A 24,224-nucleotide genomic window follows, 5' to 3' on the forward strand; every position below is an offset into this window, starting at 1 on the left:
GAATATGAGAAGCAAATTGATGTGATTCTATTGCCTTGTGCTCATTCGTTTCCTTGTTTGTTGGAATCGCAATTGGTTAAGATTCTAGTATTGGGTCTTCTTCACCACAAGTAGCTCTCTTGAGTTTGATGATCATACAAGATTCTTTCCATTTATGATGGCGATTACTACTCTAGCAACTATGCTTGGGGCTCCCGCACGAGGGATAAGCAAGACGTACTCTTATCTTGAGCATTGCATCACTCGCATTGCTCGAATCCCTAAAGTAAGGCAAAAGTTTACAACTCATGGGTGGCTTCGTTGGAGTTCTCTTTTGGAGTAATCTGAGGTGTTTGGAAAGAACTGCAAAAAGTATTCAAGATCAATAAGTCCAGACGGAGTCAAGTCTCCTGACCAATGGCATTCATTTAGTTTCTTTATTGCATTCTCATTTGTAAAATTTCCTTTGTTTGTTTAAGCATTTATAGCATGTAAAAACTTGTTAATTTCTGAGTGAAAATAAAAATACATTGTTTATGTTCGTCTTGAAGAAACCCATTCGTTTTCACTAATAAAATGATTCGCTTGCATACGATACCAACTTTAATAATCGCCTGCTTAGGCAAAGAGCGGAGGGAGAATGATGAAAAATAAAAATGCAAAATCTCTAATCGTGTGTTTTTGAATAAGAACCCTACTGAGGATGTACATGCATTGTTTCAAATCCCCAAACACCGGAGATATAAGGGAGATAGACCCTCGTCAACCCCTTTGAGCCTTGAAGCAGGAGTTTCTTTCCTAATCATAAAAACCCCTTATTTTAACCCTGGGGCAGGGTAGTGTTCATTTAACTTGATCGAGCTTTCAAAACTCACCAAAAAGGTATGCATCTAAGGATACAACAATGGTTATCCTCCAAAAAGTTGAGGAATGTCAAGACCTCAATGATTATCCTTATTCCATCAAGAGATCAAGAGATGACGATACCACAATGGTAATCCTTCATCAAATCAAAGGAGTGAGGCGGTCGCAATCACCTCCAACGAATCAAAGATAATGCAAGGTCACACGACTTGTTCAAAAAAAAGAAATGGCAAAAAAAAATATAAGAAGAAAAGGATGAAAAGAAAAAAATGACAAAAGAAGCAAAAAAAAACGACGAAATTGCCAAGCAAGAACAAAGTCGTGTGACAATGAATCAGAAGAATAAAAGGTGAGCGACCGCCATGTCCAAAGAACCTCATTGATTCCTCAACCATTCTAAATTCCTTGTGAGGGATGAACACTCATGTCGAGTTAATTCAACCTAGGAATGGAGAACATCACGGAGGGGGTGGGTATAAATAATTTTGAGCCTAAAAATCCTTTGTTTTCTAAAAACCGTGAACCCGGCCAAATTGCAACCCTTAAAAGTCCTAATTGAAGTAGGGTTTATTTTGAAAGCGCACTCCGATGAGATAGCGTTTAACTGACTCCCAATGAAGCGAGACTCATATCCATGTTGGTATCGTACGTTTGCTTTATCTTCCATATGCAAAAAATCGAGGTTGTGTCAACTAGTGATTCGGTCACAAGAGGTCGCAACCTCATTTCACAAAAAAGTTTTACAACTTCAAGACTAACATAGGCTTTGCATTAGAATTATCATTCTTAGAATTAACATTCTTTTGCATACAAAATATGTGCTTAACATCAAGGAAATTACCATGGTGAGAATCAGTGAGTAACTTGACTATGTCAAAGTTCAAGAGACTTGAGAACTCCGAGGAATAAAAGCTAATCATTCCATATGATTGACCATCAAGGGGAAGGTCCTCTAAAGAACTATGTTGGACATGAATAGTTGATGCGTTCTTTGATTACTCTGTGGGGAAGAGTTTGAAGACTCCGTTGAGCGTGGTAAAGTTGTTTCCACGTTTGTTTGACTTCAAAACAAAGAAAGCTGGAGGATTCTCGTAAGATGTACCTAATCTGGGGCAATCAAGTCGAGGAATCTCTCAAATTCAACCAATCTGGGGCAATCAAGTCGAGGAATCTCTCAAATTCAACCAATCTGGGGCAGTTACGTCGAGATTTGACAAATCTCTCCCAGGATCCACTGGGGCAATTTCCTTCATGGGTCATGAAACTTGGGGCACGATCTTCTGAGTTTTATTGTCCTTTCCCTAATCATAGGAGTTTATTTCTCCTGGAACCTTGGTCTCTCCCCAAGTATGGAGTTTATTTCTCCCGAAAGTTTGTTCCATCCCTCAAGCATATGAGTTTATTTCTCCTAGGAGTTGTCCTACTTCCCTAATCAAGGCTCCTTATCTGGATTTCTCATCCCCAACATGGTGAATCAAGGGAATCTCCTTAAGCTGAAAATCCTCCAAGCAGTGGCACATGGTGAGAAGTCAGAAATCATTCTTCAAGTCAAGGAAAAGTGCATCTTACAAATCAAAGTCCAATATCTATTGGCACCTCCACATGGTCCTTAACACTAAGGGGATTCTCCCTGGTGTTTACCTCACTAATGCCTTTATTTGGCACTCTGCATATAGTGTTCATTTCACATAACATTGCATCCTCAAAAGCGTAGCATATCCATCAAAATGGAGCATTACGCCGTAGAAAAATTCAAACATGCATACAAAGCATAAGCCAGATAATACAAATCAGCACTCAATCAAGATGACGATACTCCCCCACATAAAAAGTTGTCCTTACAAACTCTGATTGATATCTGCTACTACATTACAAATCTCCTTATGCCACGGTGCCGATACCTTGTATCCTTAATCCCCAGAAGAAGTCTCATTTTCTCTCTCCAATGTGGATCGGATGCAATGTCTTTCTTCGTCAGAATCGTTGTCTCCGAGGTTATTTCCCGCGTGCTGCGTGCAAATTAGAGTGCGAATGAGGGTGTGCATTCAACCCATCTCATTTTTCAATCGTTTGAATAACCATACTTGGTGTGTGGCAATTCGAACGATTGCCACTCTTGAAGAGTTACACCCCGCCTTTTGGCCTGAGGGATTAATGTAATTCTTATGCTTCGCAAGCATCAATATCTCCGTAATTCCCAGTGGTTACTTCCATCTTCTTGCCAAGTCTAGTCGTCACTAGTCTTGTCGTGGTTATTTCCCGTGTGCTGCGTTCAAATCAGAGTGCGAATGAGGGTGGGCATTCAACCCATCTCATTTTTCAATCGTTTGAATAACCATACTTGGTGTGTGGCAATTCGAACGATTGCCACTCTTGAAGAGTTACACCCCGCCTTTTGGCCTGAGGGATTAATGTAATTCTTATGCTTCGCAAGCATCAATATCTCCGTAATTCCCAGTGGTTACTTCCATCTTCTTGCCAAGTCTAGTCGTCACTAGTCTTGTCGTGGTTATTTCCCGTGTGCTGCGTGCAAATCAGAGTGCGAATGAGGGTGGGCATTCAACCCATCTCATTTTTCAATCGTTTGAATAACCATACTTGGTGTGTGGCAATTCGAACGATTGCCACTCTTGAAGAGCTACACCCCGCCTTTGGCCTGAGGGATTAATGTAATTCTTATGCTTTGCAAGCATCAACATCTTCGTGATTATGTCTTTTGACCGAGTCTAGTCGTCACTAGTCTCTGTGTTCCCTTCCCCCGTATGGGAAAACTTTGCAAGTCCAACCCCCGTGTTGCGAGCCCTTGGCCTTCCAACCTGGCCAACCTTTTCAAAGCCCAGTTTCCAACCTGGCAAACCTTTTCAAAGCCTAGTTTCCAACCTGGCGAACCCTTTCAAAGCCCAGTTTCCAACCTGGCAAACCTTTTTAAAGACCAGTTCCAACCTGGCAAACCCTTTTAAAGCCCACTCCTAACCTGGGAAACCATTTCAAAGCCCAATTTTCAACCTAGCAAACCATTTCAAAGCCCAATTTTCAACTTGGCAAACCATTTCAAAACCAAACCCTGATGTTGAGTCGTAGATCGCAAGAGGTCTATTTCCTTTCAGTCCTGAAGATCGTACGAGGTCTTCTCCCGATGTTGAGTCATAGATCGCACGAGATCTTTTCCTTTCTGTCTTGAAGATCGTACGAGATCCTCTCCTGTTGTCGAGTCGATGTTGAGTCTTAGATCGCACGAGTTCTTTTTCTTTCAGTCTTGAAGATCGTACGAGGTCTTCTCCCGATGTTGAGTCATAGATCGTAAGAGATCTTATTCTGTCAGTCCTGAAGATCATGCTTAGGTCTTCTCCTGGTGTCGAGTCGATGTTGAGTCATAGATCGTAAGAGATCTTATTCTGTCAGTCCTGAAGATCATGCTTAGGTCTTCTCCTGGTGTCGAGTCAATGTTGAGTCATAGACCGTACGAGATCTTATTCTTTCAGTCCTGAAGATCATGCTTAGGTCTTCTCCTGGTGTCGAGTCGATGTTGAGTCATAGATCGCTACGAGATCTTATCTTTTCAGTCGTTGTTTCATACAACATTTAATTTAAGAACCTTGTATTGGCACCTTGGGCTACGTTACAAGCTCTCACCATTCATCCAATGACTCACTGTAAATATTTCCATCAGAAAAAACAAAAATTCTCTTTCCCCAGCAGATATCAAAACAAAAATAAAAGAATAAAGACCACTCCATCTCCTCGGGACAAATTTCAGGTCTTCGGTATTTAATCTTCTTCTACTTTGAATGTTCGAAAGGCTGGCGCCAATCTCACCTTCGAGTATAAGACGATTAAATAGGGGCAGCTGTCATACCCCAAATTTGTCCTACCCTTTAACTTCTAACTGGGTTAGGCTTTGCATTCATGTACATACATCACTTAGGTCATAATCCATACCCATGCATGCATATCATTGGTATCAATCAAAGACCAGCAGGAAAGAACTTTTGTGGCAAGGAATTTCCTACCAAATGTGGGGATCTGAGGTAATCATGTGGTTCTATGTTCAAGGAAGTCCTCCTGGATTGGGGTTTCTCCCTGTCTCAAGTCAAGGCATTGGTTGAAGGATACTGGCTTGCAAATCATCCGGTTCTTTAAATCAGGGTTTCTTTGACCAAAGTCAACCAGTTGACCTTCTGGTCAACATTTAATCAGGAATGGTTTCTATGTGTGAAAAGCTTCTCATACTGACTAGGAGGATGTGTTTGTTTGACTGGATTTGACTGGAGGAGATTTAATCGGGAATTTCATCAATAGTCGGAAAAATCAGAACAGTTGACCTTTGGGTCAAAATCAGAAGAATTATTCAAATATTGACTTTTGGTGAAAAATTAATCAAGAAAAGACGAAGAATGGATAAAATCGGGAGTTCGACAAAAAGTTGCCAAAATAGCAAAAAAGACAAGTTTCCAACACAGAAAAATTTCTGATGCTTTAAATCTTGTTGAGCAGTCCACTTCAGCCCTGACTTACACGTGGCAAATGGCATCTTTTGAAGAAAATTCAACATCAAAGTTGTTCCTCTCATGGAGGAGAACAACTTTGTAGTTGGACACTTTTTCATTTGAAGTTTGTATGAAGAGCTAAAGTGGTGTGAAGTTTCTAAAAATCATTCAACCCAAGTCATATTCCAGGTCACAAGTCAGGTCATGACCTGGCATTTTAACAAACACATGGCATGCCAAATCTCCAGCCATTTTTAGAGCTCTACAAAAGTGCCACGAATGCAAACTTGGTATGCATCTCTTCCTTGCCATCTCCTCTATCCATTGAAACAAGAATTGGTACAATCAGACAAATATTGAGTGAGATACAAGTTTTCAAAGCGGTGCCCCAACACTGACCAAACTCTGCAGGCAGCCAAGGCAGATTCTTAAGGCACGCGCATGCATTTCAGCAAACACCTGGTGTGCCAAATGTCAATGCCTTTTTCTTCCTCCACAAGCCACTATCTTGAACAAGCGTGATACTAAAGTGCTCTTTGCCATGTTCTCTATCCATTGAATCCAGTCTCATCAATTTTGGACATGTATTGATCCATATAGAGGCCCTCAAAGTCATGCTCCTACCAAACTGCACACCGAATGAAACATGGGCTAAGGCAATGCTATCTGCGCACAAGGGCTGTGGCAGTGAGAAGTTCATGTGTTCAAGACCATTTTTCTCACACTTCTAGGCCTCATCTTGAGATACTTCCAACATCAATCTTGCCCTCCCCCATGCCCTCTTTGCTATGGTACTGACCTTGCATCATTTGATCACACATGGCTTGAGATATGCATATCCAAAGTGAGTGACATGGCATTAGTAGTAGGACAAGGCATACATGTGTATTGCTGCAGCATGATGCACAAAGTTACTACACAATGCCATCATTTTCCATTACTAGCCATGCAAAGACTCAGCTTACAAAAGCATGCATAAGACTTACTCCATGAGGTATACTTGTTCACTAAGCATTGCAATACAACACACGCCAAACCAAGTCCCGCATTAAAGAAAACCAAAAGAACTCATGCTGCAAGCTACACTCTAGAGTCTCACACTCAAGAATTCTCATCATGAACCAATCATTAGCAATATATAAGAGGCTGCGCCACCCTCATACACACACACACACGATTCACTCCCTCCATATTCTCTTCCCTCTTTCTCTCACTTCCATTCTTTCATATATTCGTTCTTCTCTTTTCTCTCTCATTTTTTCTCACTCTCTCTCTCCACTCCTCTCTCTTCTCTCTTCCCCCTTTGCTCCGCCTCTAACCTCCCTAACCACCATCTAACTAACCCTTCCAACCACCTTAACAAACCTAAATAACAGCTTCCGGCCACCACTAATCACTTCAACCACCACCACGCACCTTCTCATCACTGCACCTTCATCATCAACATCATCGTCACTCCCTCTCTCTATCAAAGCAACAAACCGCTGCAAGCTCGTTTCAAAGTCATTATCATCATCAAGCGCTTCATAATCATCATCCAAAAGTCATCGTCACTGCCAGCTTTGTCCAAAGATCATCATCACTATTGTTTCATCATCATGCTTTAAAGGAGTTTCAGTTGGATTAAGCTTCGAGAATCTTGAGTTCACTTCTCAAGGAACCGTATCAAGGAGAGTACCGGCTTCTTTATACTGTGGAATCAAGATCTGAACAGGTATGTTTTCAAGACTCTCTCAGCATGGTAGCAACGTGATAGAAGCTTTACGGTAATGTCTGGTGCATACGTTTCCGAATTGCAAATTCTGAAATCAGTTATGTTCGTGTGTACATGTATGATAACTGAAATTCCATTAGTATATATGAACTCTCTGCATCTTGAGACTTGTTTTGATCCGCGTAGCACGTTGTTTTGGTGGAAGCTTGATAGTTAGGGTTTCGATTTCGCACTCGGTTAGCATGATAGCTTTTGATTTAGAGAAAACTAATACTAGATTCGGATTCAGCATTGAAAACCGAGTGGAATAATGGTGGTGCGGTCGATTTCTGGGCGGTTTCAGATTAGCTCCGGCGGCGGGAGCGTCGGAGATGGTGACCGGAAGGTTTCCGGCGTCTGCATGGTTTCCATGAAGCCTTTGACGTGGCTTTTTCTCATTCGCTGATCCTTTGTTTTGTTGTTATTCATATTTTGTCTTTTTCTAATGATTAGAGATGCTGTGGCGCGTTTTAATTGGTTCAGGGCTTATTTTGTTTGTTAGTCACTTAAGTGAATATTTGCCCAATTGATATAACATGTTCAAGCCAATGCATGCAGTGTCACGTTTTAATCAATAAAATAAATAAACCACGCTGCATAATAAAAATGAAATAAATGGAGAAAGCTTGAGTGATAACATTGGGCCTCACAATCCTGGGCCTCTGTGACTTTTTCTGGACCACACCCCCTAATAACTAACACACCACGCTTCTGATTGATTGGGCCTTAGCGCCATTAATTTCTGCACCCCAGGAATATGGCCCAGCACGCCCTTAACTAGATTTTAGTCCATTACTTTGCTTTTGCACCCCTTGCTGATAATAAAAATTGTTTTTTTTTCTTTTTATCCTTTTTTGCAATTAATTGAACATTGTTCTTAAATAAAAATTGATAAAAATATTTTTCACTCATCTAGACTTTTAGAATTTTATTTTCTTTTAATTGAATTTTTTAATTGTTGATTTCTTTTGATTTGTGATTGGTTGTAAAACCATAAATAGATAGTTTTAGTCTTTAATTCAAATTGGTCTCTCACATGAGTAAGAATGAAGTTGCTTGTGAATATATTTTCATAAATAAATAGTTTAGCTTTAATTCTTTTCTTCTTGTGAATATATTCAATATATTGTGAAATGCTTAGATAAACTTTTCTTCCTTTCTATTAGGATTAGAATAACATTAGGCTTAGAAATTAGGCTAGTCCCCCTTTTTTCATTCTTTTTCTTTTACAACTTTAAAACACTTAACAAATATTCAAATAAAATCCCCTCTAAAAAATACAAAGAAAATACTTAAAACATTAATAATCAAAGTGAAAATTCTTAAAAAGGGAATGGAAGCTTGAACGTCCCTTGCTTAAGGGAATGTTTGAGTGCTTGGATCTCCCTTGCTTAAGGGTCCCATTCAGGCGTAAGTTCCCAACTTCTAAAAGACACAAACCAAAGAGTGACTCGAGTTTCCCTTGCTTAAGGGATTTCCTCGAAACACTCAAACTCTCTCTCTTCTCTCCTTTCTTAAGGGCATTGTTATCTCCGCTCTATTGCATCCTAGGCTGTCCCCTTATGCAAGAGCGCGAGCGTTAACTCCGCCCAACTAAAAAACACAAAAACAAACAGAAAATATTGAGCCAAACTACGGCGCTCTGATTCCTGAAAAGGATACGTAGGCATCAAGTCGCGGGGCTTGAACGAGCACATTTGTAAATAATTCCTTCTTTTCCCCGTATTTCTTTTTGCATGCATTCACATATAGGTAGACCTAATACACACCCTTTAGATAGAAACAAACATAGGTGGATACCATCGAGTACGATGGGCGCGAGGGGTGCTAATACCTTCCCCCCGCGTAACCGACTCCCGTACCTTGATTCTCTGGTCGCAAGACCCTGTTCCTTTCTTTGTTAGGTTTTCTGATATTCCTTTCCCTTATGGGATAAATATATTAGTGGCGACTCTGTTCATTTTTTCGCGAGCGTGCGACACACGGACCACCCATTCTTGGTCGCATCCCCCGTTGGATCCACATAACCCCCAATCTCCAGGAAAATATCCGAACTATCCTCTACAAAAAAGCTCTGGATGTCGAGCGCCTCCGGCAACACCCAAGACTCTAGAGGTACCCCCCGCTGAGCCGAGGGAGTCGCAGACGATGAAAAACAGGGGAGAATAATGAATTCGACAGTACAATCAAATCCACCCTTCCACCACCATTCAGAGTGAAAGGGCGCGCCAATAATCTGGGGACGAAGCGACCCCCGACCATATCCTTCCCGAGGAAACAACCGCCGAGCAGAAGGTGACTCGCGCCAAAGGGAAGATTGAACATCCATGTTGCGTCAGGGTAGTACAGTTTCAAAAGAAAACCCAAAAATGCACTAAAGGGTGATCAAAACCCCCAATAACAATCAACAAATCAGAAACTAAAGTCGAAACTAACAGCCTAGTCATTCGCAACCGTCAGCGGCGGAGAAGCTAACCATCTCCACTGTCTACCACCAACAAATCTTTAAACTCTCTCCCAAAATTGTTCCAAAAACCCTATCCTAACCACATGTATACAATTTCTGAACAATCAAACACAGAAAACTAGAAACGAAGGGAAAAAGCGAACTTACAAGTAAGATTCTGGAGGAGAGAACGAATGTTGGCGATGAAGCGTTGCGGCAGAGCACACGATCGGGAGGAGAGAGAGAGAGCAAAGAGAACGAATTTGAAAAGTTTGGGGAAAATGATAACCCCTGGTATTTATAAGCGTCTAAGAACATCACGTGCGCCGCATGCAACCTCTGGAAATGAAATGGTCATCATCAACCCTAGTAGCCTACGGGTAGGATAGCCATCATCACGCATTAAATGCGACATGTCCCCCAACTGACAACTCTGAAGCGACACGCCTCCAAGCTCCCGGCCTGACCTTTCTTCTCCCCTTAGCTCCGGGCTGCTTCCCTCGGAGGCATCGGATCCGGATCCCCGGCAGAACTCTTCTGACCAGCGTCCTCGAAGTCGTCCCTCCCACTAGCGGAAGCAACGACTTGGGGGGCTCCTGTTCTGGACCGACCCAATTATCTCAATTGGGCCATTCCACTCTTTGATCCAAGGCGTCCTGGCCCAAGGCATTCGAGCAAACACTAGACGCATCCGAGCACGTTGTAGCCTCGTGCTCGGTAACGACCATCTCGCATGCCACCTAGTCCAGTGCCTCGCAAAGAGGAGCCTTTTCCGCATGGGACAATCCTATAAATAGTCCTCTAATCCTTGAGGGCAAGGTAATCTTTTTCGTACCCAAGTTCTCTCACTTTGTTGTACCTTGTTGGTCAAACACTTACTTTGGCATCGGAGTGCCTTGCAGGTACAACCACCTTTTTTTTCCCTTCAACCGTTCCGGATTTCAAGCCTTCACTATTGCTGGCCATCTGATCTGCTCGGTAAGATCACTTTGTATAAACAATTTCAGTATGGACATTCACATGATATTAAATACACATCACATCCTAAGAATTTCCATGTCTCACACACCTGGAAATATTTTGTTGCACATTCTGATACTTCTTATGCTAAACATCAGCTCAATCAAACGTGAGAAAAACTAACCCCAAAGGACCCAAGAGAATGTGGGTACCTAAGGATAAAATAATTCATGTTGCAGATCTCCTTAACAGCACAAAGGACAAACATGTCATAGTACCTGGACTCTGGATGCTCACAACACATGACGGGAAAAAGGTCTATGTTCAAAAGTCTGGAAGTTAGATCTGGAGGAGACGTAAAGTTTGGAGGGAACCAGAAGGGCAAGACCATAGGCTCTAGAACCATTGGTATTGGTAACTCTCCCTCTATAACTAATGTTCTGCTAGTTGATGGATTAACTCATAATTTATAATCCATAAGTCAATTAAGTGACAATGGTTATGACATACTCTTTAATCAAAAGTCCTGTAGAGCTGTTAGTCAAAAGGATGGCTCAATCCTATTTACAGGCAAAAGAAAGAACGACATTTATAAGATTGATCTTTTAGATCTTAAAAACCAGCAGGTTAGTTGCCTTCTTTCTGTTAACGAAGAGCATTGGGTCTGGCATAGAAGATTGGGTCATGTTAGCATGAGAAAAATTTCTCAGATTAACAAACTCAATCTGGTTAGAGGACTCCCTAATCTGAAATATAAATCAGATGCTCTTTGTGAAGCATGTCAGAAAGGGAAGTTTTCAAAATCTGCTTTTAAATCTAAAAATGTTGTTTCTTCTTCAAGGCCTTTAGAACTTCTGCATATTGATCTATTTGGTCCAATCAAAACAGCATCAATCAGAGGCAAGAAATATGGATTGGTCATTGTAGATGATTACAGAAGATGGACATAGGTAAAGTTCTTAAAACACAAGGATGAGTCACATTCTGTGTTCTTTGATTTCTGCAAATAGATTCAATCTGAAAAAGAGTGTAACATCATAAAAGTCAGAAGTGATCATGGTGGTGAATTTGAGAACAGATTCTTTGAAATTTATTTCAAAGAAAATGGTATTGACCATGATTTCTCTTGTCATAGAAATCCACAACAAAATGGAGTTGTAGAACAAAAGAATAGGACTCTTCAAGAAATGGCCAGAACCATGATCAATGAGACTAATATGGCTAAACATTTCTGGGTAGAAGCAATTAACACAGCATGTTATATTCAAAATAGAATCTCCATAAGACATATTCTGAATAAGACTCCTTATGAATTGTGGAAGAACAGAAAACCTAACATTTCATATTTCCATCCCTTTGAATGTATTTGTTATATTCTGAATACTAAGGATCATCTGAACAAGTTTGATTCCAAAGCTCGGAAGTGTTTTCTTCTTGGATATTCTGAACGCTCTAAGGGCTACAGAGTATACAATATTGAAACTCTGATAGTTGAGGAATCAATCAATTTCAGATTTGATGATAAGCTTGGCATTGAAAAGCCAAAGCAAAATGAGAATTTTGCAGATATAGACATCTCTGATCCAGATCATGAAGAACCCAGAGGAAAGGATGATTCTGAAGATAAAGTTGCTGGTTCTTTAGAGAATCTCATAATATTTGAAGAACCAACAGTCAGAAGATCTTCAAGAATCAACTCAGCTCATCCAGAGGATGTCATTATTGGAAAGAAAGATGATCCCATCAGAACAAGATCTTTTCTAAAGAACAACGCAGAGTCTCTATTTGGATTAGTGTCTTTGATTGAGCCAACATTTGTTGATGAAGCTCTGGAAGATACTGATTGGATTATTGCAATGCAAGAAGAGTTAAATCAGTTTACAAGAAATGATGTGTGGGATCTGGTTCCAAGACCTAAAGGATTTAACATTATTGGAACAAAGTGGGTTTTCAGAAACATGCTAAATGAAAAACGTGAAGTAGTCAGAAATAAGGCCACACTGGTTACTCAAGGTTATAGTCAACAAGAAGGTATTGATTATAATGAAACTTTTACACCAGTTTCCAGGTTAGATTCTATAAGATTATTAATTTCATTTGCCATTCAGAATAACATCACTCTGTATCAGATGGATGTTAAGAGTGCATTTTTAAATGGTTATATAGATGGAGAAGTTTATGTTCACCAACCTCCTAGTTTTGAAGACTCTAAGTCTCCAGAACATGTTTTCAAACTTAAGAAATCATTATATGGTCTGAAGCAAGCTCCCAGAGCTTGGTATGAAAGATTAAGTTCTTTCCTTCTAGATAATGGTTTCACAAGAGGAAAAGTAGACACAATTCTCTTTTGTAAAACATTTAAAAAGGATATTTTAATTTGCCAAATTTATGTTGATGATATTATATTTGGGACATCTAATGCCTCTCTTGGAAAGGATTTTGCTAAGTCTATGCAGGCATAATTTGAAATGAGTATGATGGAAGAGCTAAAATACTTTCTAGGCATTCATATAAACCAAATCTCTGAAAGGACTTACATACATCAGACGAAGTATGTTAAGGAACTTCTGAAGAAGTTTAAATTATTAGACTGTAAGGAAGCTAAAACTCTAATGCATCCAACTAGAATTTTAGGTAAGGATGAGGTAAGTAAGAAGGTAAATCTGAAGATCTACAGAGGTATGATAGGATCTCTTTTCTATCTGACTGCTTCTAGGCCTGACATCTTAATTAGTGTCTGTTTGTGTGCTAGATTCCAATCAGATCCTAGATAATCTCACTTAACTGCTGTTAAGAGAATTCTTAGGTATCTGAAAGGCACTACTAACGTTGGTTTGTCTTACAAAAGATCTGAAGAATTCAACTTAGTAGGTTATTGTGATGCTGATTACGCTGGAGATAGAGTTGAAAGGAAAAGTACTTCTGGAAGCTGTCAATTTCTGGGAAGAAATCTTATCTCCTGGTACAGCAAGAAATAAACCACAATTGCATTGTCTACAACTGAAGCAGAAATGTAGCTGCTGCTGGATGTAGTACACAGATGCTCTAGGTGAAAAGTCAGCTAGAAGACTATCAGATATATGAGAGTAACATTCCTATATTCTGTGATAATACTTCTGCTATTTGTCTTTCTAAAAATCCCATTTTACATTCTAAAGCTAAGAATATAGAGATTAAGCATCATTTTATTAGGGACTATATTCAGAAGGGTGTTCTTTCTCTAAACTTTGTAGATACAGACCATCAATGGGCTGATATCTTTACAAAACCCCTTGCTGAAGATAGGTTTAAGTTCATTCTGAAGAATATTAGTATGGATTTATGCCCAGAATGAAGTGCTTGTGAAGCTCTGATATGTTTTAGTCTGAAGAATATGTTTTTATTCTTATTATCAGATGTTCTGATTGTGTTTGTTCATAAAGACACTCTGAAATTGTTATCACTAACGTTTCATGTGCCTAGTATGACTCAGAATTTCTGTTAAAGCAAAACAGCTGTCACCAGTTACCCCAAGATGATGACCACATGTTTATCTAATCTGAAGGGACAAGCATGCGTGCAGTTGATGAGACGCCACCCTAGGTAACTGCGCAAAATCTTTTTAAATCTTACGTTACTCCCCATTAACGTCATTCATCATTAATGCATATTCTGTAACCGTTTCTGATTCATAATTCTATTGCATTTTCTTTCAAGAGATCTCCATCACAGAAAACCTAATAAAGCAGTTGCTGGTGGAACTGACTGGGATGCAATGTACTCTGAAATGTTTACAACAGGGCAAGGTTCAACCAATACAAAGGATCTGAATGCCCCCTACAAAATCTGGGCTAAGATTCTTCTAGGGTGTATTCATCACAGAAAGGCTACAGTTTCTCCCATAGGCAAGGGTCAGAGGATTGATCTACCTCATCTTCTGTTCATGCATATGTGGAATCATGTGAAGGATTCTCTAGAACAAGTAAAGCTGAAAAATTAGAAGATCAAGAGGAACATCATCCCTCTGGGAAGGCTCATCTCAGATATTCTGACAAAATCTAGGTTGATAGATTCTCCGAGAGAAGCTGCAGCAATTCAGGATATGGCAGCTACGTGTGGGAGTACTCTGACTGCTCACACCTGGAAGAAGATGAAGCTGATTAGCAGTGTTACCTCTCCGCCCAGAGTGGTAAACGAAATTCTGACCAGAAGAACTCCTGTTGATGACTTCCAGATGTTCTTCAAGGAGGAGCATCCCAAAGTCATTCTCTTCTATCTGGAGTCCTGCTTGAAGGATAACTCAGAGTTTGATCCAGCATGGCTGCACAGCAAAAATCTTCCTTCTCTAGAGGTTCAAAAAGCTCCCAAGAAGAGAAAGGCAGTAGGAGAAGGTCCTTCCACAAAGACTAAGAAGAAGAAGAAATCTTCAGGTATTTCTATTTCTAGTTTTGTACCTGTTAATGTTTCTGAAACTGTATCAACAAATAACCCAGACTCCCTAAAACAACCTAGATCATCTGAAGACATTAGGAAGTTGATAGATGATATATATAACATAGATGACTCTATCCTAAACTCTGAACTTGAACCAGAACTTCCCCCAAAACAAAAACAATCTTCTAAATTCCCATCTACCTCCACCACTTCCAAAGGAAAACAACCTGCTCAACCTTCTGAATCAATCATTTTGAACCCTCCACCTCTAACTGTCATATTTCCAACCAAACCCTCTGAAAACATTTTCTCCACTACACAACCTCCATCCTCTGAACCTCAATCTTCTGCACCCCAACCACCACCAACATCTCAAACACCTGAAACACAACCAGCAGTAAACATTCCTGTCTTTTGTGATTTTTATGACCCTCCATCTCCATCATCCTCTGATTCTCTATTTCACCAACCTCGCAACACAGCACCTTCATCTGATCCAGCAGTCATTGTCTTAGACTCTGACCATGAAGAAGAATCCTCACCCACTCCATTTCTTCTTTCGGACACACCTTCTTCCCCTTACCTTATTTACAAACCCCAAGATCCCATTACCATCATCAGACCCATCTCAACCCCACCCTTTGTTGATACACGTTTTCAGTTGCTTAACTACGAAATTGGGTGGAAAATATGAAGGCTGCCTATGATCATAAGCTAGATCATGTGGCTGTTGAAAGGCTCTGGAACGCTTTCTACAAGGATCTGTAAGCTGATGTTCTGGATCTTCAGAATATCCGTGTTTCTGAAGCTCCTGCTCCTGCTGGTCTGGCTTTGGATTTTGAGAATTGGAAGGCTCTTCAGAATGTTAGAAATTGGAAGCCTGTCCAGGCAGAATCCTCTGAAGCTGATGAGATGGATTTTGGTTTTGATAAGATGGAGATTGATCAGCCTCTGCCTATGATGGAGTGGAGACCAAAACAATATCCTTTTGCTCCTAAGGATTTTGTTCTTTTGACAGGAGACATGGAAACTCTCTTCTCTTTGTTTGAGTCTAATCTTGTTGCTCCACCAACTGCTCTATCAGCCTCAGCCCCTTCTTCATCTGAAGCTCCCTCAAGTTCTGAAGTGTGCAATACTCTGAAGGAACTCTAGAGGAATCACGAAGCTGTGTATGATCGGCTGGCAAAGCAAGAAGACACCAATCAAGAAATCAGAACTTGGATGCAGGAGTCTGAAGAGACTTCTAAGAAGCAAGCAGAAGATACATCTGACATCAAGAAAATGCTAGCCCTCTTAGCCTCCAAGCTTTCCTAGTCTTTCTGTATTTAGGACTTGTCTTTTTTTCTATTTTCTGCATCTATCTTGTTAACATTCTGTTCATCAATGCAATTTCTTCTTTCCCTTTCATTATTGGTTTTTATCTGAATCTTTATTATTCTTTTTGATGTATGACAAAAAGGGGGAGAAACGTATTATTGAATTGATTTTATTATATCAGCTGTCAGGCTTAAGTCTCAAACATTATTGTTCTAACAAAAATTGCAAAGTTTTGCATCTGAAAGTTTTTTGCAGGAATGTAATGCTCTGAAGATCTCAATTAGAGGAGAAATGTATTTTATTTGCTTAAGTGAGAAACGTATTTTGTTGCTCTGAAGATCTTAAAATCTATGAATGAAATTCCAAAGATCTGAAGCAAACAAAATTTGATGCTCTGATAAGCTAGTTCTCTAAAGAAAATTCAAAACCTTAATGTTGTCCAAAGGAAGCTCTGAATCATCTTCAGATAAAGCTTAACTTTAAAGTCTCTTCTGAAATGGACAATACTCAGGGAAGTCCTTTTATATCAAATTCATCTGGTGTTAATTTCAGGGGGAGACTGTTAGTCTCAGGGGGAGATTATTCTATACATTTTGATTAGTTTGCATTGCTATATTTGTTTGTTGTCTCTTTCATTTCTATTCTGGATACAAATTCATATCAATTCTATATGTTTTTGTCATCATCAAAAAAGGGGGAGATTTTTAGTACATGAAATGTTCTGATCATATTTTCTAGTTTTGATGATAACATTCGGAATGAATTTTGTATAAGACGATGTGGTACTCTAATAAGTTACTTTTTCCATTTCAGGAAAAGTGAAAAAGAGTATACAATATCTTATCTTTCAGAAGCTCTGACTCAGATGTTCTGGATGGCTACATCAGAACATAGTCCTGAAGACATCAGAACATGGTCTTGAAGTTATCAGATCATGACTATTAGAAGCAAGCTCTGAAGATCTGAAGGTATCACACTCTAAGGAACTTCCATAGTCTGAAGCGCTGAAGTTCTAACTTGCACCAAACGCTGGAAACTCTGATGAATAAAGCAAATCACAAAGTCTGATTCCAGAAGAAAAGAAAATGATGAAAAGCTAGAAAGACTAGTCTGTGTGTCTGACAAAAGGAACGTTAGAAGTATGGCTACAAAAGGCAAAGTCAGAAAAAGAAATTGAAGCAAGGCTCGAGGTAGTTGACAAAAGCATGTAACATTAAATGCAGCATGTACTGTACACGCAAAGCATTAAATACAGAACTGTTCAATGGTCACATTCTCACGCCTATAAAAGGAACATGTCAGCCCAAGAAAAAGGCTAGAGCTTATGTTACAAACTTACAACACACTCTGATTCTTTCTCACACAAAAAGCTCTTGAACAAAGCAAGCAATCTTTATCTTCAAGCTCACATTCTTTTATGTTTTTTAGTGAGTTCTAGATCATAAACTTAAGAGAAAAATCACTTAGTGATTACAGCTTTTTAGAAGCATCATTAATCTCTATATTTGATTATATCTTTGTAAACTAAAATTCCTTGAGTGGTCAAGTTGTGATATGTAGAAGCAAGAAGACTTAGAGGTTGATCTAAGTGGAGAACCATTGTAATCAGTTCTTTGAAGAAACAACCCTTATTCAATCCCCTCCCTTTTCTAAGTGTTTTTCACTCCTTCATGTCATTCCTAAATTTGACCGATGAATATATTCTCATTGAATGACAGTGTAATAAACATTTAAAATATTTAATATTATAAGAAATTTAATATTATTAAAAAATTAAATATTTTAATGCATTTAAATATTATTTTAATAAATTGAACATTTAAACATGTTTGCATATTATTTTTAAAAGTGAAATATTTAAATATGTTTCAATATAATTTAAACAAATTAAATTTTTAAATGAATTTGTATATGCATACTACAAATAAAAACATAATACAGCGTTTTCCTATGGATTTAATGGAAATACACCGACAGTGTAAAACAGTTTTACACTGTCAGTGAAATCCAAACCGTTAAATTTTATAAAAATTTGACTTTTTCTTTAAATTAAATATAAAGTATTTATTTTTAAGGGTTGTGATGCACTGACCGTGTAAAAAAATTTACACTGACGGTGCACTACCTTTAAGCTCTTTTCCTATTTGTTTTCCTTATTAATATAAAATTTTAAATTCATTTTTAGTATTTTTTATTTTTAGTTTTGCGATTTATTTATTATTTAGTTCGATTCTTAAAACGATCGTGTAACACTTATTCGACTCTTGCAATCATCACCCTTGATCTCATCCCAAAATGTTGGGGAGCACGTATTCCTGTATAGACTCGAATGCATGTGATTGCTCCACCCATCCTATAGACATTTCGCGCCAAAACCAACTACCCATAACGAATCAAGCTTCACTTTTCAAAAACTTCAAGAAACACTCAGAGAAAAAACTTCACGGAGATTACATTTCTCTTTGTAATCGTGAATTCGTTTTCCTCTTCTTCTTCATCGATTCTATTTGATTCCTTTTCGTTTTTGGCGAAAAACAACGAAGAAAATGGTTCATTACGTGAATCTGGTCTTGGTTGTGTTCTCAGCAATTTTGATTTCTCACGGCTTGGCATTCACCAATCCACTTGACGGTAACTATTTGTTTTTTTTTCCTTGAAAAATCAGTAGTTGAAAATTGATTAAATTCATAGATTTGCGTTTGGATAGTTAGTTGCATGCAAAATCGATTAAATATATAGTTTCTAAATTGCAATCGGTTTCAGTTGTTCAGTAAACCTTGATATTGTGGAAAAATGCGGCTGAAATTGCAGTTGTTATACCGTTGCGAGAGTTTCTAAAACATCGTATTGCGGCTGCAATTGAGAGTTATGTTTTGCGATATCTTTGAATTATATCCACTTTCAAGATAACATTGAAGAACAATATGCTATTAGGATTACATACCTATGTAGCACTGACACTTCTCGGAAAAACGTTTGTCTGTTTCAGTGTGCTTTCCGGTGTCCGTGCTTATGTAGGCAAGCAAATAGCTGATTTTGTCAGTAGTTCTATTACTAGGGTGCAGCAAAGTAGGACATTACTGTTTTAATGCTGAATTGATATAAAGATGAATTAAAGATGTAATCGATTTAGAAAATTCATGTATTTATGAGGGTTAGATTTGTACCTGAGAAAAACAAAAAATTTCCATGCTTGACAATTACTTCAAATTAAATTGAACTAATTTTGTTTTAGAACACACTTGAAGCATGTATATCAATTTTATGCTCTAACTAAACTAAATTCTTTCACAACTTTTTTATAAACAGTCGCGGCCCTCCAGGATCTATACAGGAGCTTAAACAACCCTCAAGGGCTGCACGGATGGAACGGTGGTGATCCTTGTGAGGAGTATTGGACAGGAGTAGCTTGTTCTGATTCCTCAGTTATACATCTGTAAATGCACCTATTCTACTGATACTCGAGATTTTAAATAGTGATCGTAAAAAATATACCACTTCAAATGAACCTATGCTCTAAGCCTCTAACTATACTACATCAATTCAAAAGTTATGATTTTTCTGGTCAGATAATGCAACTAGCAAAGCTGATACTTGCTCTCTCTGTCCTCCTGCAGCAAAATTCAAGGATTGAACCTCACCGGATATCTTGGGTCCTCGCTGTATAATCTACAAAGTTTGAAGATATTGTAAGTAATTTTATGTTTGAAGTTCTTATCTGGATGGTTGATTCACTATATTGTCAAGATATGTTTTACTTCCCATTCTGATTGGTTAATTTCAATTCCGTTCTGGTTTTTTAGTGATATCAGTTCCAACAGCATAATGGGTGAAATACCATACGGATTACCCCCAAATGCCACACATATGTAAGCCTACTTTTCTGATGATTTTGATTTTACCGGTATCTATAGCAGTGATTTTTTTCCGATGATCCTTCTTTATGGCAGAAACATGGCTTGCAACTATTTGAGCCAGAATATCCCTTATTCATTATCAAACATGAAAGAACTAAGACATCTGTGAGTTACATTCATATTGATTTTAGTCCAAGCTTGAAAGGGGAGCTGCTTCAAATTTTCTTATCGCTTTTGAGCATGATATAGTTATTGAGTTTTTAAAATGGCAGTGAAATTAACACTTTTGTCTTGCAGGAATTTAAGCCACAATTTCTTGTATGGACCAATTGGCAATGTGTTCACTGGCTTAGATAATCTCAAGGAAATGTATGTCTTCTTCACTTGAGTCTTTTGCTTTTTGAATTTCAATGCTAATAAATGAAAGACTTCACCAATGAGTAAGATATGTTAGGTACTTAACCCAAACCATTTTCATAGAATTGTGTTTTCTGGGCATTACTAATTTTTGAATTTTCGGGATAGGTAAGAGCAAAAACTGAAGCCAATCTAAACCTTCTCAATTTTTTATCAGTCATAATGGAAAGAGTAGTATGTGTTGATATATTATGCTATAATATATAAAAACATACCAAAATCCAGATAGCACAAACATAATCATCACTTTTTGTTAGAAATGCATTGGATAGTTTAGACTTGAGAAGCAAGAAAAAGATGCTGTTTTGGAAAAGAAAATAAATGATCTGTCAGCTTGTGGGAAGCATTCTGATTAGACAATAGTACAATGAAAAATTTGATTGTGCGTCATGAGAACGTGAAATAGAAAAATGTAGATGTTTTAATTATTTTGTACAAATCTTAATCTTCCAAGTCATAGAGGACGATTTCTTCTTTTCAGGGACCTCTCTTACAATAATTTCACAGGAGATCTGCCAAGTTCATTTGGTTCCTTGATGAACCTTGAGAAATTGTAAGTTTCTTCGTTCATACTCCCCTCACCCTGTTTCCTTTACTTGATTTGTAATCCGTCGTCTTATTCTGAGACAGAACTTTTATAATTACATCAAGGGTCATGCTAGTTGTAGCTGTAATGTGATACTTTTTGCAGGTTCCTGCAGAATAACAGATTTACTGGATCAGTCACGTACCTGGGGGATCTTCCGCTCATTTATTTGTAGGTTATGTCTACTCATTTATTTGGGGGAGCTTCGGCTCATTTATTTTTCATGTTTACACACGCTACCATTATTTTCTAATTTTTTTTGTTTTTTTTCAGGAACATTCAAGAAAACCTGTTTAGTGGCATTCTTCCACAACACTTTCAGTCCATACCAAACTTATGGTTAGTACTCTTGATCACATTCTGTTTCATTGTTGGACATTGAAATAATGAACACAAAAATTACCTTGTACTTTCCATTAGGATTGGTAGCAATATGTTCCATGCAGTGGACGGCACTCCTCCTTGGGGATTTCCTTTGGATGCTGTACCAGTTGAACACAATACTAGTCGCCCACCCACAACACAAGCAAATGCCATCGAGAATTATGCTCCTTCTAAAGTAAGAAAACACAAGAAGAAAAAAATGGGTCCCGGCGGAATAGCTTTTATAGTTGGTGGGGGAACATTATTGGTAACAGGATTGGCGCTCTTCATTGCGATCGGTATGAATAAATTTCACACCCAAAAATTGAAGAACTTCGTCTTCGAAAGCAACGACCATAGTCCATTTTCTTCTCATTCATTTCCTTCTCATCCATTCCCTTCTCATCCAATCAGTGCAGCCAAAGGTTAGACATTTTATTCAAAAATCTGTCCATTCCTTAAATAGATTTGACATTAAAATTACATTTCTTCTGTGACAACCAGCTGAACACTTTTGGGTCCTTGATAGGAATGAAAACTGAGTTGCTGAATGTGAAGTGGTATAAAATAAATATGCACCTAAGCATGAATCCTTTTGAGATACATTACCAATTTTCACAAAATTATTTCACCAACCCCTTTCAAATGTTTCATATATATGTCAATTTCAATCCATTTCTTCATTGTGAATATGTCAGGATACAATTTCATTTACTTTTTCTGTTAATTCATTTCCATCTATATCCATGATTTCTTCACCTCTTGATTTTTAATGGTGATTAGAGGTCTCTTATGCGGCACAAGATGATATGCTGCAAATCCCACCTTTCAATGCTGCATCCCTTTTGGATCCAAGGCGGTTACCTTCCCAGAACCATAAAAGAAAGGGGGAAACATCAAGAAGAAGTTTTTCTGAAAGAAACAACTTCACTGAAAGGACGAAGGTTTACACAGTAGCTGAGCTTCAGTTGGTTACTAACAGCTTCAGCGAAGACAACCTTCTGGGAGTAGGCTCTCTTGGCTCTGTTTACAGAGCTGAGTTACCAGATAACAAGGTGTAATTTTAAGCTACCTCTTAAACAGTTAAGCTAGTTAAGATTTCAAAAATATTGCTTCTAATTTACAACTTATTTCTTCTTTTGTAAAGGTTTTGGCTGTGAAGAACATCCAAATGGCAGGCTTATCTTTCAGTGAAGAGGAAAAATTCTTAGATGTGGTTTGTACAGCTTCCCGGCTGAAACACCCCAATATAGTTGCGCTTAAAGGCTACTGTTTGGAGCACGGCCAACATCTTCTTGTCTATGATTATGTCAGAAATTTAACCCTAGACAATGCTCTACACAGTGCAGCATACAAACCTTTATCCTGGGGCCTTCGTCTCCGAATTTCTCTAGGTGTTGCACAAGCACTGGAGTAAGTTTCAATTTGTTACTTCAATTTGTTTCTTGCCTCAACTCTTAAATGTGACAGACAAAAATATTTGCAGCTATCTGCACTCCACATTCTCCCCTCCTGTCTCCCATGGCAACTTGAAAGCTGCCAATATTTTACTAGACGAAAATCTGATTCCTCGTGTTTCTGACTGTGGCTTGGCTATTTTAAAACCACTGACCAACACTACAGCTAAAATTCGGGTAACTTTGCAATAAAATTTTTTGAGCCACAGTTACAGAATCAAGATAATGTTATTTGTCTTTTGTTCTTGTTATTATAATGCACTTGTCTAACTGAAAGCTTCGTCTGAGATAGTTGACTGAAAATAATAAAGGTTCCCTGTCTACTGACTAATTATAAAGTAACCATTGCAAAATGAATCAGAAATAGGATAATAATCTAACTATACATGGAGATATATGGGGTCACTGACTATGGTTTGTTAAGAACAGGCTTCTGAGATTTCTATTAGAGATACTGGGTACAATTCACCTGACCATGGCCAACCAGGAATTAGCAACACAAAGAGTGATGTCTTTGCCTTTGGGGTGTTGCTTTTGGAGCTGTTATCAGGAAGAAAACCGTTTGAAAGGTAGGATTTTGATCCATCTTGCTGCAATTTCATTTGTTTCCTCATCCAGAGTTGTTGAATAACGGATTCTGTATTCTTGCAACACAGTTTTATGCTAAAGGAAGAGCAATATCTAGCAAACTGGGCTTCATCAAGGCTTCATGATAGCGAGAGTTTGGAGCAAATGGTAGATCCAGCAATTAAAAGAACATTTTCATCAAAGGCTCTTTCTTGTTATGCTGATATTATCTCCTTATGTACTCAGGTATTACTTAAATATCAATCATGATTCTCTGTTGTTTACTATTTTGGTACTTCAAAATGAATTTATTGATCCCCTTTACTTGGGTTTGCAAATGAATTGTATCTTTGACACAGCCTGTAAAGGAATTCCGGCCTCCAATGTCTGAAATAGTGGAATCTCTTGTATCTTTTATACAAAAGCTCAGCGTGTCTAAGAGCGCTGGTGGTGTAGCAGATGGCGCCGAATTTGATCCACTTGAGAGATCTTTTCGTACAACCACATCTCGCTTTATGGCATCACCATCAATGAGCTATGTATCTGTATGAATGTGCTATTAACATAGTAATATAGAAGATATACTCTTGTGAGAACTTGTTGACATTAACACAGTAGGAACTTTTAGTTAATGTCTATTCTTTCTTTTTCACTCATTTCCTTCTGTCAGGAAGTACAAAAGCAACCAGTGTAGGAATTAGATTGAATTCTCCCAATGAAAAGGTTCATATTGTACTAAGTCTGTTATTTTTGGACCA

The 24,224-nt window shown here is 38.4% G+C and overlaps 1 protein-coding gene across 1 annotated transcript; it reads left to right on the forward strand.

Annotated features, from left to right (window-relative positions):
* The first annotated feature begins 18,765 nt into the window (after positions 1–18,765).
* Positions 18,766–24,155, forward strand: LOC131662185 (protein STRUBBELIG-RECEPTOR FAMILY 2). Its single transcript, XM_058931898.1, has 16 exons — positions 18,766–18,850; positions 19,529–19,655; positions 19,837–19,908; positions 20,023–20,088; positions 20,170–20,241; positions 20,374–20,445; positions 20,975–21,046; positions 21,185–21,250; positions 21,353–21,418; positions 21,500–21,867; positions 22,226–22,497; positions 22,590–22,855; positions 22,929–23,076; positions 23,329–23,468; positions 23,556–23,712; positions 23,826–24,155. The coding sequence occupies exons 1-16, from the start codon at positions 18,766–18,768 to the stop codon at positions 24,015–24,017; spliced, it is 2,241 nt and encodes a 746-aa protein (XP_058787881.1). The 3' UTR covers positions 24,018–24,155.
* The last annotated feature ends 69 nt before the right edge of the window (positions 24,156–24,224 follow it).

This window comes from Vicia villosa, linkage group LG1, assembly GCF_029867415.1.
Source record: "Vicia villosa cultivar HV-30 ecotype Madison, WI linkage group LG1, Vvil1.0, whole genome shotgun sequence".
Taxonomy (NCBI): domain Eukaryota; kingdom Viridiplantae; phylum Streptophyta; class Magnoliopsida; order Fabales; family Fabaceae; genus Vicia; species Vicia villosa.